Source organism: Lissotriton vulgaris, chromosome 7, assembly GCF_964263255.1.
Source record: "Lissotriton vulgaris chromosome 7, aLisVul1.2, whole genome shotgun sequence".
NCBI lineage: Eukaryota > Metazoa > Chordata > Amphibia > Caudata > Salamandridae > Lissotriton > Lissotriton vulgaris.
Window position 1 is genome coordinate 929046375 of NC_141695.1, and position 19021 is coordinate 929065395.

The following is a 19021-nucleotide window of genomic DNA, read 5'->3' on the forward strand; positions in this document are numbered from 1 at the left end:
GATAATGCTTGTAGCTCTCGGATTGACGAGACCTAGTGGCTTTGCCAGTGCTTGTTGTTTTTGGGAGGATGATGGGATGAACCAGTCTTTTATGGAATACCTGTGAGTAATTTATGAATAACAAACAATGGCAAAGTTAATAGAGTTCATCTTTGTGACCTATTCGCTTTGCCAATAGTTTTAGCACTGTTCAACACCATCCCTAGTGCTGTGCGGCATGGCTAAAGAATAAAAAGAAGTCTTTGACGCAGCCACCTTCAAATTTTTTTGGGCACGCACACAATGCCTGTATGAACCTATCAAATAATGAAATTGCTTTTTTGCTTGTTTAGTTACTGATCGAACTTGGATCAATAACTTAAAACAAAAAAAGATGTGGGAAAGCATTTTTTTTTAATTAGATGTAGGAAGCTACACAGCAAGGGGGAGCTCCACTGAAGCGGTGGAAGGAACAAAGAAGGCATGGCTGGTGGTGGAGAAGCCACAGGCGATAGAGCAACACGAGTGGGTAGAGAAGAAGCAAATGGGAGAGCAGGTAAAGGGGCGGAGGCGAGGGGCGGGGTGGGGAGGAGAAGCAATGGGCGAGGGAGGAGCACACAGGTGGAGGGAAGCATCATGGAGGCCAAATTGGGGCGAAAGAGGGAGGACTTGGTTGTGTGTAAGCAACACAGGAGGTGGAAGCAAGAAAGGGAGTTGGTGGGGAGGAGAAGCAATGGGCAAGAAAGCAATGTCGAATGGGCAGGGGAGAAGCACACATGTGAGAAATCAAAGGCTGGAGTACATGAGGGCGAGCAAAACGGGAGACAGAAGCACGTGGATGACAGAGAGCAACATGGAGTGAAGGGGCAGGAAGCACACATAGCAGGCAGCAGGAAACAAGCATTTTCAATGCAATCAGTCTCACATTTGTTAAAGTTAGAGCTACTGGCGTTCAAAAGGACAATATTTTTACTTTTCGTTTTTTTTGTTTGCAGTAAAGTGTTCATATTTGCTGGAGAATGAATAAATGGGAAATAGGTAATGCGGGAGAGAAGAGAAGATTAACTATGCTGCCAGTAAAAAAAAGTATTAATATTAATTTTAAAAAAACACTGGTAGGTAATGCAAGATGAAGTAAAGCATGTGAAATGTAAGCAGGAACACCATGGTTATCGTGGGGCTCACAGACTGCTGTGATGTGCCGCTAGTGATGGAAAGCCAACAAGAGATGCAGCGCCAAATAGCATAGAAGCGCGTGTAGGGGTAAACTTTAATCAGGTATTTATTTGCTTTGTGAAAGTGAAATTAAAGAAAACTCCGTCCAGTGTCACGCAATCAAACCACGGGGAGCCAGATTACTATTGGCAGTGCAAGTAGGTCAAGGAGAGAAAGAAACAAGGGCGCAGGGGTGGTGTCTATGGGTAAGTTGCGGCTTTCACACAAAGCTGCTTGCACTTCTAATCAGAGGGCCAATTTATTTAACAGCACATGATAGTACACGGGCTCCGCACTCCATTTTAATGGGTTATTACTGCAAGTGAGTTTCAGGTGGGGAGCACTTTTTATAAAAGCTGGGTCCCCAACTCATTCACTAGAGCACAACTGTTAAACAGAGACTTGTTAGCATCTGAAGAAAACAGGAAAAGTTACAAATGCCTTTGAAGGGTTGGGGCACGGTTAGTCATCTGCTTGCTAAACATGCTTGTGTATACCATCCCTAGTAATTTTATATGTTTAAGAGAGCATCTGCCTGAAACATTACATCACTAGCACATTTTATTTATTTATTTATTTATAAAGTTTTATATAGCGCAAACATGATACCTAAGGATATCAGAGCGCTTTACAATTGGAGGGAGGAGGGTAATAAATGCAGTACAGGCATCAAATATGAATATTAAACAAAACAGTTACAAACAAAAGGGGTCAATAGAGAATAATACAAAAACTAGTACATAACGAACTAGGAGAGGAGCAAATGATAAGCTAAAGAAGAGTGGCACCCAGTGCCAGGTCGTAAACTTATAAGTCCAGTACCTTAGAGAAGACGATCCAAACTCATTTAAGGTAAGAACTTGTTCATAAGGAATCTTTCAGCTTCCAATTTTAAAGCAACTGTGGAGGAGATTCTGCGTACTTCCGGTGGGAAAAGAGTTCCAAATCTTCGGGGCAGAGCCGGAGAAAGCTTGGTGACACATTCTCTTTTTGCAAAAGATCTGTGGTTTCAGGAGGAAAGAGTTAGCACTTATTGAAGGTCTACCACCTCCGGATAATTCTAGCTTTTGCACTAGATAACTGGGGGTTTTGAATTGGAGGACATTGAGAGATAGACAGGCAATATTTAGCTGTATTTGTGCTTCGTAGGTCAGCCACTTAAGGGATTTTAGGACTGGGGATATGTGCGATTTCTTTTGGTACCCGTAACCAAACTGGCAGCAGCGTTCTATGATGCCCTTAGTGGGCCCAAGGTATATTTGCAGAGGCCACAAAGCGTAGCACTGTCATAGTCTAGCCTCTGTAAAACAAGCGCTTGGACCGCCTGCTTGACACCAGCTTGTAGAAGGAATGGTTTGAGATTCCTGAGTATCCTCGTCAGGTTATTAGTAACCCTGGGCGTAGTGGGCGTAGTGGGGCTTCGCGGAGCTACGTGAAGTGGGCGAGAAACTACGCCCACCTCCGCACTCCGCATAGCCCCACTACGCACCGCAGGCCTCCCTCCCGCCCTCCCTAAATACTTTAAATTAAGAGTGTAAAATAATTAAAAGGCACTTACCTTGCCCGCCGCTGCCCGCCGCGTCCCCGGGGCTCGCTATCTTCATTGCTGCCGTCTTGTTTACTAATGCGCATGCGCGGGCATGCGCAGTTTTTCGTGAGTATTTCAAATTTGCTACTAGATATGTGGTTTCAATTCTAAATGGTATTGATTACTAGTGTCTGACTAACTTTGTTGTAAGGATCAATGGGAGAGGAAGGGAAAAAAAGGTAACTCAGAAGCACTCCTACTCCCCTCGAGTACTGTAGTCGAATCAACAAAGGAGTGTACCAACAAAGGAGACGAAGAGCAAGCAGGTTGAAAAAACTGTTCGTTTTTAAGAGTATGGCGAAAGACCCATTAGGTTTTTAAGAAAGCCCTCACTCATTAACCTGGTTGGTGACATGCTTCATCATCGGGCCCCACCAGGAGTGGCCGAATGCCACCCTAGTGTGTAACAACACCAGTTTACTGTGGAGCTGGTAATGAGTGATTGGTGAAAAGTGAATAGTGAATTAAAAATGTCTGGATTGTGTCAAAAAAGTATTTTATTAGTTTTGCCAATCAGACATGGATAAAAATATATAGGGCCTCATTTATGAAAAGTGACGCATCGCTGCGTGAAAACAGCGATGCGTCACTTTTCACTGCGCACTCCTTGCGACACCAATGATGCGTCATATTTAATGTTTGACGCATCATGTCGCAAGGACTTACAGATACGTCAGTATTTCTGACGTACCTGTAAGCGCAAAAGTGACGCATTGCTGGAGTGTGTCACAAAAGTGACGCATCTCCAGCAATGCGTCCTTTCACATGGGGAAAGCCCCATGTGAAAGGGCTTGCGTCAGTCTTACGCCTGCTGTGAGGCAGGCGCAAGATTTTGACGCAACAGCATCCTAAAAGTGACGCAGTGAAATCTCATAGATTTCACTGCGTCACTATTACGAGGCTTTTTGCGGGGGAACGCCCCCTCTGCATACATTATACCTGAATCAGGTATAATGTGGCGCAGGGGTTTAAAAAGTGACGCATCTACCTAGATGCATCACTTTTTAAATATGGCGCAACAAGGCGCATGTTTTACGCCGCCGATGCGTCACAAAAAGTGACGCATCCGCAGCGCAAAACTGACGCAAGGCCTCATAAATGAGCCCCATAGTGTGGGATAAAGAACTAAATGAAATGTTCAGTTTTATCCCTGAGATAGTGGTCAACATCTTTCTGCCTATGTGTGATAGTTAATCAGGCTTTCATCAGGACCAAGACGTGGTGAACCCCGGCGGTATGAGTGTGCTAAGACCCACCCTACCCAGGGGTTACTAGTGAGAAAAATCTTAAAAACACTAGGTATTTACATATCCTCAAACTTCGGAGAGGAACCGAGTTTATTCTAATTAAAATGTGTGGCAAACATTGACAAACAAACAAACAAAAAGAACAAAAAGACAAAAAGAAACTTCATCAGTATGCTCTTGTAAGGTTGTCACAATGGAGAAAGCCATGCAAGGGTGCTCTTAGTAGTGCACTAATTAAGCAGTATCCTGCTCACATGTGCTGCTATTAGTGGATATGTGCACTTACAGGACTAACATCGAAATTCCTGTGAATGTGGACTGTTGTCCCCTGTCATACTTTGCTAAACAAAGCTAAAGGGCAAAGGTGATCTTAATGCCCATAATAGTGTTACACAATAATCCTGTGAACTGGGAATAAAAACATTGGTAGCCGAAAACACACCAAACGTGCTGCTCATCCCTTTCTCTTGTTTGTTTGTTTTCTTTTTAATTACCAGGGTGTGCCATTTCGCCACCCCCCCCGTGACCCATGGCGCAAGCAACGTTTGCACTTCTTGTAAGATACTTGCAAATCATTTTCCACTACTATAGATTTGCCCAGCAGCACGTTCAGTGGGTTTTCGGCTACCAGCGTTTTTTTCCCTAGTTCACAGGATTATTGTGTAACGCTAATATAGGCATTATGATCACATTTGCCCTTTAGCTTTGTTTAGCAAAGTAGGACAGGGGACAACAGTCCGTATTCACAGGAATTTCGATGTTAGTCCCGTAAGTGCACATATCCACTAATTGCAGCACACGAGAACAGGATACTGCTTAATTAGTGCACTACAAAGAGCACCCTTGAATGGTTTTCTCAGTTTTAACAACCTTACAAGAGCATACTGATGAAATTTTGTTTTCTTTTTGTTCTTTTTCTTTGTCAATGTTTGTCACACTTTTTAATTAGAATAAATGTGGTTCCTCTCCAAAGTTTGAGGATATCTAAAAACCTAGTGTTTTAAGATTTTTCACACTAGTAACCCCTGGTTAGGGCGGGCCTTAGCGCGCTCATACCACCAGGGTTCACCACACCTTGGTCCTGATGAAAGCCTGATTAACTATCCCACACAGGCAGAAAAATGTTGACCACACTCTCAGGGATAAAACTGAACATTTAATTTAGTTCTTTATCCCACACTATATATTTGTATCCATGTCTGATTGGCAAAACTAATAAAATACTTTTTTGACACAATCCAGACATTTTTAATTCACTTTTCACCAATAACTCATTACCAGCTCTGCAATAAACTGGTGTCGTAGCACACTAGGGTGGCATTCAGCCACTCCTGGTGGGGCCCGACGATGAAGCATGACACCAACCAGGTTGGTGAGTGAGGGCTGACTAACTTTGTTGACACAAGTAGGAACTATTGCAATTCATTTCTTCCCTAAGCAGTCACGAAGCGATTTCTCATTCCTGCATTGCACCCAGGTCTGGTGACGTTAATTGGGTTACCCCATTATTTTGTAACAAATAAAAGAGACCGGGCGCACATGCCCTGGGCCAGGTACAGTACCGTAATAGGTTGTCCTTGTGGTCCTTTACCCAGCATGTGGGCCTAGGGCCCAAGACACCACAATGGCGATATCGGGTCTGACCTAGTGTGCACACCGGCTGCATCTTTGTCGTGCCCGGGGGGGAATGTAGCCCAAGGCACCCTGCACCTGTATGCCTGAAAGTCATGACCCTGCGGCCACCAGCCCGCACACGTTTGACCTGGGAGAGAAGCAGGGGTAAACTGCCTCCCCAACACAGAGTGACCTCCTCTGCACCTATGGTGCCTGTATTGGGTGAGGAGTCTACGCACCAGTGCTTGCATCGAGGACAGTGTCTGAGCACTGTGGCAAAGGACCTTGAAAGCACCATCAGCATCAAGTGGCTTGTGCACAGCGACCCTGCACTTTCTGCATGGGTGCAGTGAAACCGAGTGCCCCACAGTGCATGCCATAAACCCCTGAACAACCTGCATTACAAGCTTACATGATGCGCAACCTCCCTGCCTGCCGCAGTCCACATCAGTGGAGAGGAGCACTTACCTTGCCTCGCCTTCAACAGCTCATCCTGCACAAAAGGTCTCCATGTCTGTCTGCACAACACCCGCGGGAGGGCATGGCCACTACAAGCAGTAAGAAGACTGCCATAGTAGAAGAGACCTGCCGAGGCTAGAGAGAAACAGTGGCTGCAGTGCCGTATGGCCATAGCTCGTGGCATTGCCCCCACAGTGCCTTTTCTATACAGCACTTGCAGCAAAGAACCGCAACATCCTGTAGACCGCGAGGTCCAAGGCTTAGTGAAGTGTACAGCAAAGTAAAGGCAGTCCCAAGAACTGGGCACAGCCAGTGAGATGTCCATGTGGCATGAATATGAGACATATGGCAGGACCTCACATCCAAGTGAGGAACCTGTACGGATGGAGGAGAAGAGTGTGACTGACCACCACATAGTGAATGAGAAGAGCATGGCAGGACGCCATTATGGGAAGGAGGAGAGGAGAATGGCATGACGCCGCAGGGCGAACAACCACCACTGGCGTGCAAGAAGGAAAAGGAGAAGGGTGATAGGACAGAGGGTTTGTGCCAGCACTGGAGAAGGTGTTCATCAGCACAAGCCAGCCACCTGCTGCAGAGACGTTACTGGAGAAAGCTTCGCGGGGGGACCAACCGTAAGCCGCAGCCAAGCGCGATCTTATCCAGGCCCCATGCTTCACAGATCATGCGTCCACTTACCTGTTACCGGCTGCTTGGCATCACATCTAGCAAGTGCGCATGCCAGAAGATAACTGTAAGTGGCCACAAAGTCACTCCACAAAGTCACCTACAGCAAGAGATCGCCCCCTGTTGCCGAAGTGTAAAATAAACAAAAATGACTGTATTCATCATTCAGGTGCATCATTACCAAGAAAATCTAAGTAGCATCGCACCACCAGAGTGGATCCAAACACTCAAGGCATCTGGAGTTCAACAAGACACTCCTGGCGCCATGGGAGGCTAGGCGCCATGGGAGGCTAGCCACCCAGGAACTTTCTGTGTGCCCCCGTAAACCTGAAGCCTGCCAAAGAAGAGCATACCCGACCATTGGACTATCCACCCTTGGGTTTACACGAGGCTTGGATGTGGCCCTGTTAGGAGTTCTGCAGTGACACTTCAGTGCTGCCTACAAAAGGCCTTCACAGCCCACGTGGCACGTGGCAATCCAGGGGCAAGAGCCTCATTGGAGTTCCTGTGCGAGGGTAATCTGAACCGAAGAGATGCGTCGGCAACAGCTTCACAACAGGCCCTGGGAAACATGGAAGTCACAGATGGAGACTGGTCACCTAAAGACCACCTGATGGAAGCATGTGAACCTGTGTCCCGACGGTGAGAGCACACAGACTCTGAGACATCACCCTCTGTGCCTACATGAGTGATTTGGCTGTAGTCCTGCTACCAGTTCCTCAGCAACTCCTTCACGCAGCCTACGAGAGGCCCGCACAATCCACACAGTCCCATGGCAGCCTGTCAGGAAGGCCCTCCAGGAGACTCCAGTGAGAGGGAAGTCCAGGCAGCTGAGGCAAGTCTGATGTTTTTCTGCCAGCGGGAACTGGGAAGCATTATCGCCTCCGAGAAGGCCTTCATCCACCAAGGTCATCCTCTGTATTTGCAGGTTTGCCATCCACTGGAACCGGAGAGCCTGCAAGAAGATCTCCAAAGTGGACTCCACCACCGCATCTCCAAAGTGGACTTGATCCCTGCTCCAGATGCACTGCTACAGGAACTAGGTAAGAAGACTCCAACACTGCGAGACCAGGCCGGTCTGAACTATCGCTGAGGTGGACTAAAGCCTCCTGCCTGTGCGGTCCAGAGCTCCAGAACCGCCTGGCAGATGGCTTGAAGAGACTCATTGGTGCTATGTTTTTTTATGTTGTTTTACCGCAGGTTGGACTTTTGTTTGTTATTTTTCCATTAAGATTTGGGAGGGATGTAGTGTCCTGCTGGACACGTTCTAGTGTTCCGCCTGGTGTCAACCAACACTGTACACCCACCCATCACAGGCGTCACCTGTCAGGTGACCCTGCTAATAAAAGGGGCCGGGCACATGAGCCCTGGGCCAGTTCCAATATCGTAGTATTGTGGCTATGTGGTCCTTTTCCCAGCATGTGGGCCTAGGGCCCAAAACACCACACCAACCAATGGTAAGCAACGGGTGGGCTCTTGGTAAGCCACCAATTTCTCTCACACAGTCGACACGTGTGCTCTGTAGCAGAGGAGAGACCTTAAAAAGGAAACTTCCTAGAAGCCATTCGGTGAAAGGGGTAAACCAAGTGTCAAGGACTGTTATTAGGAACTGTAGGACTCGGAGTAATCAGTCGTCTTCGGAGCTCTTTATTCTGCAGCAGTTCTGAGCGACCCTCGCTCCGCTGTCTTCCTGCAGTAGTACTAAAAGGCCTACGTATTCGTAAATGTTGAAGTAGTGTAAACAAAATGTATCGTGTAGTGATAATAGGAGCGTTGCGTGCACCTTGCAGTAGCAGCGCGAGCCCCGTGCATTCTGCAGTACAGGAGTAGCTGCAGCATCATAGCGCGCTCTTCAATCCTCATGGAGCTGTGAGCTTTGCGTGCTGCAGCACAGAGCTCCAGACTCCCCCAGTGGCGGCAGGAGGACGTTACACAGACATGTCTGGTGCGTTTGTACAGCTATTAGCTGAACCAGTAACTCTGCAGCAAAGTCAAACAGAGGGAGAGGGTGCTAGGGAGACGGAGGGCGAGTCGGGCCCGAGTGGAAGAACAGGAGCCGGGGCGGGAAACCTAAGACACCTGTGTGATGTTACTTCGTGAATAATACAGCAGCAGGGAGCCTGGCAACCCGGAGAATGACACCAGAGGCAACCGAGCGCAGCAGAACACCGGGGCGGGGGGAGACGGGCTGGACCACCGTGGGGAGTGAGCCTTTCACAGTCACCAAGCCGCAGTCCGAGCAGGAGGAAGAGTAGGAGCAGCAACAATACAGCATCTCCTCCCCGGGGAGGAGAAAGACAAAGAGCAGCGCAGAGAACTTGGAGAACCACAGGGTTTGAGCGGACATATATAAAGGAGATGAGAGTGATGCTGTTTGGAAGCTTGGATATTATTAACATTGTGTCAGGCTTGATGCGGTTGGAGAAGTGATTAAAACCCCAGTTTCCTGGTTCCAGAGCCAGCAACTTTACGACTTGGCCATATCTGCCGTTAGCCCACCTCAAGGTTGCGACGGTTTTTCACATCAGCAGTTGACGAGGATCACTGGCTTGCGGTTGGAGCAGCCGTCTTGCCTTGTCCCAAAGTAAGGTGGATAGAGTCATGGTGCGTATCCCGGACGATGCGGACTTCAACTCGTTCCGGGAGCAGTGCGAGAGCACGGAGGGCTGGCAGAGCCAGTACAACAAGGGCGGCGTGACGGTGTGGAACCAGGGGCAGGATGCCGGGCGCGCCGTGCAGAAACTCAAGGTAAGTCCCGTGGCCGCGTGGAGGGTGGAGACCGTGGCATGGCCCTTCCTGGCTCCAAGTCATTGCTAATAGACAGAGGCGGATGGGCTTACTTTGCATCTTGTGACCCGCCAGTTTGGGTAGGGTGGCAAATACCGGGACTATTCATATTGGTAAATTGTTGAACACGTATAAATCACGAATCTATAGCTCGTTCATTTTACCCGCCGGTCTGGTCCTGTGTGCACAAGCAGAAAGTGTCATATGCTTACAGATTTTTTGAGGGACGGTGGCACTAGCCACGTGCTATGCAGCACTATATAAAAATATTTCCCAAAATGCATAGCAATGGATGTTTCAGAGCCAGGAGGGATGCCAGTTTGACTCATTAGCAAGCTGCACGTAGCACCTGCAGTCTCTGGAGATGGGAGCGCTATAATTGAAGACAGTCCTTGCGCTCTTTGCTGATGCAGCATATTGGCTCTGAAGTGTGAATACAGAAGTGGTCGACTAGGGAAGTGTGAATGGTGTAATATTTAAAGGAAGAGTGCCCTGCAGTTGTGGTGAGCTACGCTACCTTGTCTTTGTGTGGTATCACGTGCATCCGTTTCCCCCTGCACAGTCACGGAAGCCCCTAATGTAAGACCCGCAAGAAGAGACCCTCCCATGCGACCTCTGTTCGGATTACCAAACAGGCAAAGTAGGCACCGGCTATGGGGCCCACTCCTTGTAGGGGCCACCCGACAACATATTAAAAATAATATTGGTTTGATCTTGAAAGATATTTACAATCAAGCCTTCTTAAATATTATTTCCAAAAGATAGAAAAAAAATCAACTTAAAGAAACAAAAACTTTACATTAAAGACTCTATAGAGAAAATACTTTATTAATATAATGTACCCATGGACAACTTAAATTACATAAACCAGAGACTTCAGATTCACATAAGTTTGTCTCTTAAAAGCCCGTCTTCTGGCAGCTGTCAGTTTGCAAAAAAAAAATCTCCTTACATAAGGTGTTTGCAGTCTGGTGTCGACCATGTGCCTAGCTTGGCTACCATCGTTTTTTCCTGATGTTTTAATGTGGCGGTTCTTTGGGCCTTGACGGTCACCCTTGTTCTTCCAGCCCCCACCTCACACGGTCTACGATCACAGGGATAAATGCTGGCGAGTCCCGGTTAGGCCTCGATAACCTGCTGAAATCCCTACCGCACATTTATTTATTTAAACTTATAATGCGCACAGTTACCCGCAGTGTGATTCCTGGCGCTCAGGGATAGACTGAAGAGGAACAACTTTTATGCTGATTTTACTGAGGAGAGGCTACATATTACTGTTGAAAGAGCCAAGTTTTAAGTCCCTTGCGGAAGCGAAAAAGATTTGTTTCTGTTTTTAGGGTCACAGGAAGAGTGTTCCAAAATTTGGGACCCAAGTGGGCAAAGGAACGGCCTCCCATTTTAGCTAGCCTAAATCTGGGAACGGAAAAATCACCATTACCTGATGATCTCAGTGTTCGATTAGGCTTATAAGCCTGGATAAGGCCCTGAAGGTATTTAGGAGCTGAACCTTGCTTAATTTTAAAAACATGACAGAGGGCTTTAAATTTAATTCTATTTGGAATTTTGAGCCAGTGAAGGTCGCGGAGTGCTAGAGAGGCGGATGTTCTCCTGGGGACGTTGCGGAGCAGCCTAGCGGCAGCGTTCTGAACAACCTGAAGTTTTTTTATGGTTGTCAGGTCGGCTCCAAGATATAGAACGTTGCCGTAGTCCAGGCAGGAAACAACCAATGCCTGGACAACCGTTCTTTGAGTCGAAGGGGGCAACATCCACAGGATTTTTTGAAGCCATCTCAGGGTGGCAAAACAGATAGAGGCCACTTTCACGGCCTGCTGTCTCATTGTAAGGTTCTCACCAATGAGAAACCCGAGATTGCGTACTACAGTTGTAGGCTGCGGGGTAGCTCCCATGTCCTTGGGCCAATGGTGGGGGCCCCAGAGGTCCTTATCCCTGCCTAGTATCACAACCTCGGTCTTATCGCCGTTAAGTTTCAGGAAATGACTCTCCATCCACTTAGAGACACAAATCAAACCTTCCTTCAAAGCAGAGGTGTCATTACCTTTTTCATTGGAAAGAGAGAAAATGATTTGTGTATCGTCGGCGTAAGAGTACAAGGTAAGACCGGCTTTCTCCACAATAGTAGCCAAAGGTCTTATATAGATATTAAATAGTAAGGAGCTAAGTATCGTCCCTTGGGGAACGCCGTGGTCGGATGGACAAATTATAGAGGAGGCAGATGCAGAGAAAACCTGAAAAGTGCGGTCTCTTAAAAAGGAGGCTATCCAGGCTAGGGCAGCACCCTCTACACCCAGGGACCGAAGAGTCGCAAGAAGGATGGAATGAGACACAGTGTCGAACGCCGCGCTCAGGTCAAGAAGAATGAGGGCGGATGTTTCTCCGCAGTCGACACTGTGTCGCAGACTCTCGGTGACTCCTAGAAGTGTGGTTTCGATCGAATGGTGCGCTCTAAACCCTGACTGAGATGGATGTAAAAATCCAGAGCTCTCCACAAGATTGGTTAATTGTGTGTTGATATGCCTTTCCAGAATTTTTGATAGAATGGGCAGCAATGAAATAGGTCTGAAATTCGACAAGTTGGCAACATCAGCTCCCGCCTTTTTCAATAAAGGAATAATCATTGCATGCTTACACTCCTGTGGGACATGTGACTCTGATAGTGAGGAGTTAAGAAGGTGCATTAACACACGACGAGGGCCAGGTTCAAGCAATTAAAACATTTTGGCCAGTATCGGATTCCCGTGGGGAGCCAGATTCAATACTATTCAGGCAAGAAGAGAAGGAGGCATTATCGAAGAGTGACCAATTTGTAAGTTTAGCCATTGCAAAGGGTGAATAACCAGGAATCAATACTGGCTCAATCAAAGGTGGAGCATGAGATGTAGAGGGGTTTAAAGAATCGTAGATACGCTCTACTTTGGATATAAAGAATTTTGCAATAGAATTGCATTGGGTCTCATCTAAGGCAGGGGGGGCTGGTACCACATCTTCTCCTGTTAATTTTTTCACAACAGAAAACAGGGTACGTGGACAATTTTGGGCATTAGTAACTGTGTTGGAAACATAGGCGGCTCTAGCCATTTTGCATTGGTGGTGATAGTCTCTAAGGGCTTCCTTATAGGCCACTTTACGAGGAGCGGAGTAGGAGCGTCTCCATTTCCTTTCCAAGGCCTTACAATGGGATCTCATGCACTTTAGGTCTTCAGAAAACCAGGGTGCAGGTGGTCGGTGGAATGTGAGATTCTTAGGTGTTGGAGGGAGCACGTCATCAATGGCGGAGCTCAGCCATTTAGATACTGCAGTATTTAACACAGGTATGGACGTGTCAGTATTAGGAAGTGTGTCCATTAAGCGAGTATTGAAGTTGGGTATATCAAGTTTGTTCCACCGACGGATGAACACGTTCTTATTGCCATTGTCTTTAGTCGGGGTTTTAGTCAGAGATAGAGCAAAATGTACAGCATAGTGATCTGACCATTCCAGGGGGCGGGCCGGAAAAGAACATTCAAATCGAAGGTTAGAAAGAACAGGATCTAATAAATGTCCAGCGGAATGTCTTGGTCCGGAGTTGCATAGCAGAATGTTTAAAGCTTCTAGTTCGGATAAGAACAGTTTGCTCACATTACATTGATCATCTTCCAAATGAAGATTCAGGTCGCCAAGAATGGTGAAATTGTGAAAGTACATATATAATTTGATTTAAAAATTATCGTGATGCCACCTCCTTTACCAGTTTCTCTGTCCTTTCTGACCATTTTATAGCCATCAGGAGTCGCAATGGCAATATCAGGCCCCGAAATCTCATGAAGCCAGGTTTCCGTAAGGAACACGGCATCAGGTTTTTCATCAACTATGAAATTGTGGATGTTATTCTTGTGTTTAGGAAGTGATCCACTGTTTATGCTCCACAATTATAGTTTTGTACAAGAGGAGAGAGAAGTATCACCCCTAGTTCTACCCCTAGGTTTACCCCGTTTATGTAATAGTTTCATTTGGTTACACATGGACATCCGGCCCATAGAGAAACCGCAATGAGTGCATTTAAAATCATGAACAGGCAATGTACATGTAGTGCACTGTACAGCGGGACGGTAATTGAGCCGTTTTAACTCCTCACCAGTGTAGATGGTGGTAGTATCGTGGTGGGCTGGGGTAAATGAGGGCGGAGCAGGATCCATAGCCCCTAGGCCCGTCCTGGCGTGGACGGGCGTAGACGGGCCTGACTCTGGCGCGACTCCGGCGCCGGTCCGGCGCGTCCGCAATTCACTTCCGCTACGCGGAGGCTGGCCCCTCCCTTTTTTGCTGGCCAATCAAGAGCGTGTTAATGCTGCACCCAACTAAGATGGCCGCCAAAGATGTTTTACCCTCCCGGGACTCGGCGGTCTCAGCGCCCAAATCGGCTGAGGCTGGTTCGAGTGGCGGGGGGATCAGTGACAGCAAGGCACCGCTTATTTAGTCAAGCGCAAGGCAGAGGGAAATGAACCACCGCTGTTCAGTTCGAGCGGCGGAGATCACAGTGGCAATTTCGTATATTTTTAAAACGCTTCACAATCGAGCTACAAGTGAAAACGAAGCAATAAAAACGTTTAAAAAGTGCAATGATAATAAAGCCACATAATACAAGTATATATTAGTCCTTGACTACTCTCTGGAGTTCTGGTCCCAGGTAAGTGCCACTAGCACCCTGGGACCGTAACATAAAATACAACAGTTAAGCACTCGCCGTGGCCAGGTGTGTGTCTCCTCTTCATACACGATTATCACAGAACCCTATGGTACTTCCTAGCACTCGGAATTGCTTCATTTTCAAATACAGCTTCAATCTTGGTGCAGCAGAAGAATCTGCTAATAACAATCATAAAATACTGTACAATGTTACTTGATTTGTATTTTCTGCCCTACAGAATGCACATTTTTGTGTTGTCTTTCAAGTATTAAAATGCACAAAAAAGGGAAAGCAGCAATTCACAGGAATGACAGTTAATAACCCACAATAATCATTTACACATGGCTTATACAATTAGCACCGGCCCTGTAATCTCTGGCGTGAGAATGAATCCAAAACTTGCAAAAAGTAGATTCTGTGCTTAATGTTGGGACTAGACAAAACAGCGTTGGATGGAATGCTTGAATAAATCTCAACCTCTGATAATTACTGCATCCAAGACAATCATTATTTTGCCTATGATGCCACTGCAGATTGGGCCCAGCCGAATACAAATCAGTCTTAACCCTGCTCTAATAGGAACATTCCAGCCCAAACTGCCAAGCGAGCATCTCCTTGAACCAGAATGCAAGCAACCAAGAACGGTTTCGCCCAGACTGGGGCTTGTCAGATGGGTTCAACTTGGTTCCAGTGTCACACTGAGCACAGGCTCCATGTCTGAGCATACCCAACATACTTAGGCGTCACTCTGAAGCATAAAAATAACCTCTTGTCTAGAGTGGCATGCTGATGGAAAATCGATAGACTGGAATACAGCCCGTGGCTGAGATTAATTCAAACATTCTATCCATCAGCTTGTTGTCGATGCCCTAAGTGCAACAAGTATGCCTTAACTGAGAAACTCCTATGGGTATGGGTAAAAGCATAGGGCGCTCTTCTTTTCTTTTTCTTCAAACCAATGTATTTAAAACAATCATTGGCAAAGGCAATAGGTCTTGTCTATGCAAGAGCTATTGACTTTGGTAAAATATTTTAGCAATGTTGTACACTAGTTTCGGAACCTTTTCTGCAAGGCTAAACGTTAGTGGTGTAAAGGAGAATTGTGTGGAATAATGGGAAGTTATGGAGTGGCGTAGAGAGTCATGGAGTGGCTTAGAGTGATGTGGAGTAGAGTTGAGTAGCGTGGAGTGAAGTGGATATTCATGGAGTGGCATAGGGTGGAGAAGCATAGTGTTGTGGAGGAAGTAGAGTGATGTAGAGTGGAAGGATGTAGAGTGAAGTGGAGTAGAGTAGCATAGAGAGTTGATAAGTGGTGTAGAGCAGGGTGGAGTGGCTTAGAGAGTGTTGCGTTGAGTGTTGTAGAGCAGAGTAGCTTGTCATAGAGTGGTGTTGTGTAGAGTGTTGTAGAGCAAAGTAGATTGCCATAGAGTGGTGTTGTGTAGAGTGGAGTGGCATAGAGTGGAGTAATGTGTTAGAGCTGAATGGCATATAGTAGCGGAGAGTGTTGTTGAGTGGCATAGAGTATCAGAGTAGAGTGGCATAGAGTGAAGCTCTGGAGTGGCGTAGAGTGGAGTAGTATGTCATAGAATAGAGTGGAGTAAAGTGGCATGGGGTGGAATAGAGGGAGTTTTGTAGAGTGTCATAGAGTAGAGTAGTGAAATAGGGTGTTGTAGAGCACAATGGAGTAGAGTTTAATGGAGCAAAGTGTTACAGACCTTAGGGTTGTGGAATAGAGTGGCCTAGAGAGAAGTGGGGTAAAGTACAGTGGTGCAGAATAGATTGCTATGGAGTGCAGTGGCTTAGAGTGCATTGGTTTTGAGAAAAGTGGTGCAGTGTGCATTGTCATAGAGTGAAGTGGCATAGAGTAGAGCGGTGCAGTGGCGCACAGTAGAGTGTCGTAGAATGCAGTAAAGTAGAGTGGCTTAGAATGCAGTGGCATAGAGTACAGTGATGCAGAGTTGAATGGAGTAGTGTGCAGTGGCATAGAGTACAGTGGCATAGAGTGTTGACGAGTAGCTTATAGTGGTGTACAGGGCACTGGCGTAGAGTGCAGTGGCATAATGTAGATTGTTTGAGTAGAGTGTAGTGGTTTATAGTGCAGTAGTATATAGTAGAGTGCAGTAGAGTACAGTATCGTAGAGTGCAGTGGTGAAGAGTAGATGATAGTGGATTAGCATAGAGTGCAGTGGTGTAGAATGGAGTGGTGTAGATTGTAGTGTCGTAGAGTGCATTGGCATAAAGTGGTATGGAGCAGCATAGAGTTCAGTGACAAAGGAAGCAGTGTTTCAGAGTAGAAGGTGATAGAAGGCAGAGGTGTATAGTAGAGTGGCTTAAAGTGCATTAGCGTAGACTGGTGCAGGGTAGAGTACAGTCATGCAGAGTAGAACAGAGTGACGTATAGAGCAGTGGTGTAGGGTACAATGGTGTAGAGTGTAGTGGCGTAGAGTGTTGTGGAGTATTGTGGCATAGAGTGCAGTGGTGCAAAGTAGGTTGGTGTAGAGTGCAAATGGGGTAGTCTGCATTGTTTTTGAGTAAAGTGGCATAGAGTGCTTTAGCATAAAGTACAGCAGTGGTTAAAGTAGAGTTCAGCGGTGTAGTGTGGTACACACTGGAGTAGAGCGGGACAGAGTGGAGTGGTGCAGCGTAGATTGGAATGGGGTGGAGTGGAGCAGAGTAGATTGTTTCAGAGGAGAGTGAAGTGGCGTAGGTGGAATGGTTCATGGTAGAGGGCAGTGCCATAGAATGCAGTGGCGTAGAGTGCAGTGATGCAGAGTAGATTAGACTGGTGTAGATTGGATGGCATAGAGTGTACTGAAATCGAGCGGAGTGGTGCAGAGTAGAGTACATGGGAGTAGAGTGCTGGTGCATATAGTGCAGGGTTGTGGAGTTGCGTAGAGTGGAACTGTGCAGAGTAGAGTGCAATGATGCAATGTGGAGTGGCGTAGAGTGGAGTCTCATAATTTAGGTGTAGAGTGGAATGGGATACAGTGGAGTAAGCATGGTATGACACCACTTAATTTTCAATGGAAATAAATGTTACATTTGCATAGACATTCAGTTTTACTGATAAAAGTATGCAGCGCACAATCTATAATGTGTGGAAATGTCATCACCTGGTATATTGATTTGTTTTGATGGCATTAAAATATTTGTTTCCACCACACTTCAGAATCACCTACAGTGCGCAGCATGTTTGTCACAATAATCCTCTCACGTTGAAGTGAGAGAAAGAAAAGTAAACACCAAGCTCCCACAGAAAGCCTGACATTTGACCCCTGTCTTGGAATGCATCCCAAACGTGACAAGGTTAGTACAAGATTTAAAGGCCTGTTTACAGAAAGGGAGCACTCAGAAAGATACAGTAAGTAAGGTTTGGGCAAGGGAAGGGAAGAACTTAAGCTGTACAAATTAAAGCAAATCAAGCCAGCAAGTAGAAAGCAAGAAAATGTGAGGTTTAAACCAAAGAGCAAATGGTAAGCAATGGACGCAATGCATTCCCAGGGAAGCTTTCCAAAGGTCCCCAAGATGTCATTAGCAAATCAGACAGATGCATTGTCTGGTAGGCTTCGACCTAAAAATCAAGTTCAAGATTATCTTTCCTATAGAGAGGGACTCCAGGTGATTCCAGATGTGCAGGTACTCTGGATCAGATGCCAGGCAAGACACTGCCCTAGCCCTACTTCCTTTTGCAAAATTGGGTTTACTCAGTGCCTCTCAGTCCATCTGAGACGAGGCCTTGATCCTGATTGCGCTAGTGTTGTTAAGTTAATGCCTGCCCACCTGTTTGTTTCCTTATCCCAGATTGACCCCTGATTGGATGGAGCGTTCAATGAATATGTCCTGACAGACTTGTGTGATGATGTAACCTAAGAATAATGCCAATGTATATTCAGTCATTTTCTAAGCCAACCAGCACTGCAGTGTCATCAGAAACCAGGCTCCCGCTGGAGAGCTCGGAATCCTTTGCCACCGCCATATTGATTTTTCATTATCTTTTTAAGTTGAGCTCCCAGGCAGCGCTGTGAACTGCAGAAACCCCAGCTCCCGAGGGGCGTGGGGGATGGTCGAGGAACTCTGACATGGGAAGCGCAGGGGAGGGTGGGGCGGCGTTGGGATAACCTTTCTGTGTAACCGCATAATACCCTGCTATTGTTTTGTGATCCGGCAGTACAGCAGCTAATGAATAACTTAGTGCACAACACTTCTCTTCAACCGCACCACTCAGCATTTCCAGAGAAATTAATATGACCCACTGACCCTCCTCTGACCCTCCTCAATTCACAGAATCCCATTGGACTCCCAGGCACGGGAAGAGATGGACCTGGAGACGGAGTATGAGTCGGAAGTTGAGTGGATACATTATAAAACTCTTTTGCTTCGCAAACTCGCTTCACAAAATTCTTAGTGTTACATCTAATTTTGCCACCTGCGCACCACGACCCCACCTACAGTTTACAACAAACATTTGCCATGTCCCAGAGCCCAATACGGGCTACTCAATAGAAAAGTGTTCTAGGGCAACGCCGTAGGCTTCTGCATCATTGTAGCGCCATGACAGACCACAGGAGGTAGAATTTAGGATACTAGAGTAAATAATCCTCTCCCAGTGCACAGGGCAACCTCACAGCCTCCCCGAGGAGCCAGAGAACAGTGCCCATTCTGTCCCTCACCCACAAATGCCAGGCCACATGGGAACCGGCCAGAGCCTCAAAGTCCGCTAGCGGAACACAGGAAGACCCAATCTTTGCCAGCCCAAGTCAAGAC

At 46.7% G+C, this 19021-nt stretch overlaps 1 protein-coding gene across 1 annotated transcript in view; it reads left to right on the plus strand.

Annotated features, from left to right (window-relative positions):
- The first annotated feature begins 8782 nt into the window (after nt 1-8782).
- The window catches only part of LOC147702691 (START domain-containing protein 10-like), a 322928-nt gene continuing 312689 nt past the window's right edge, over nt 8783-19021 (plus strand). Inside the window, exon 1 of the mRNA XM_086931354.1 lies at nt 8783-9537. Coding sequence (XP_086787480.1) covers nt 9391-9537 — 147 coding nt within the window. The 5' untranslated portion in view covers nt 8783-9390. The remainder of the gene's footprint in view (nt 9538-19021) is intronic.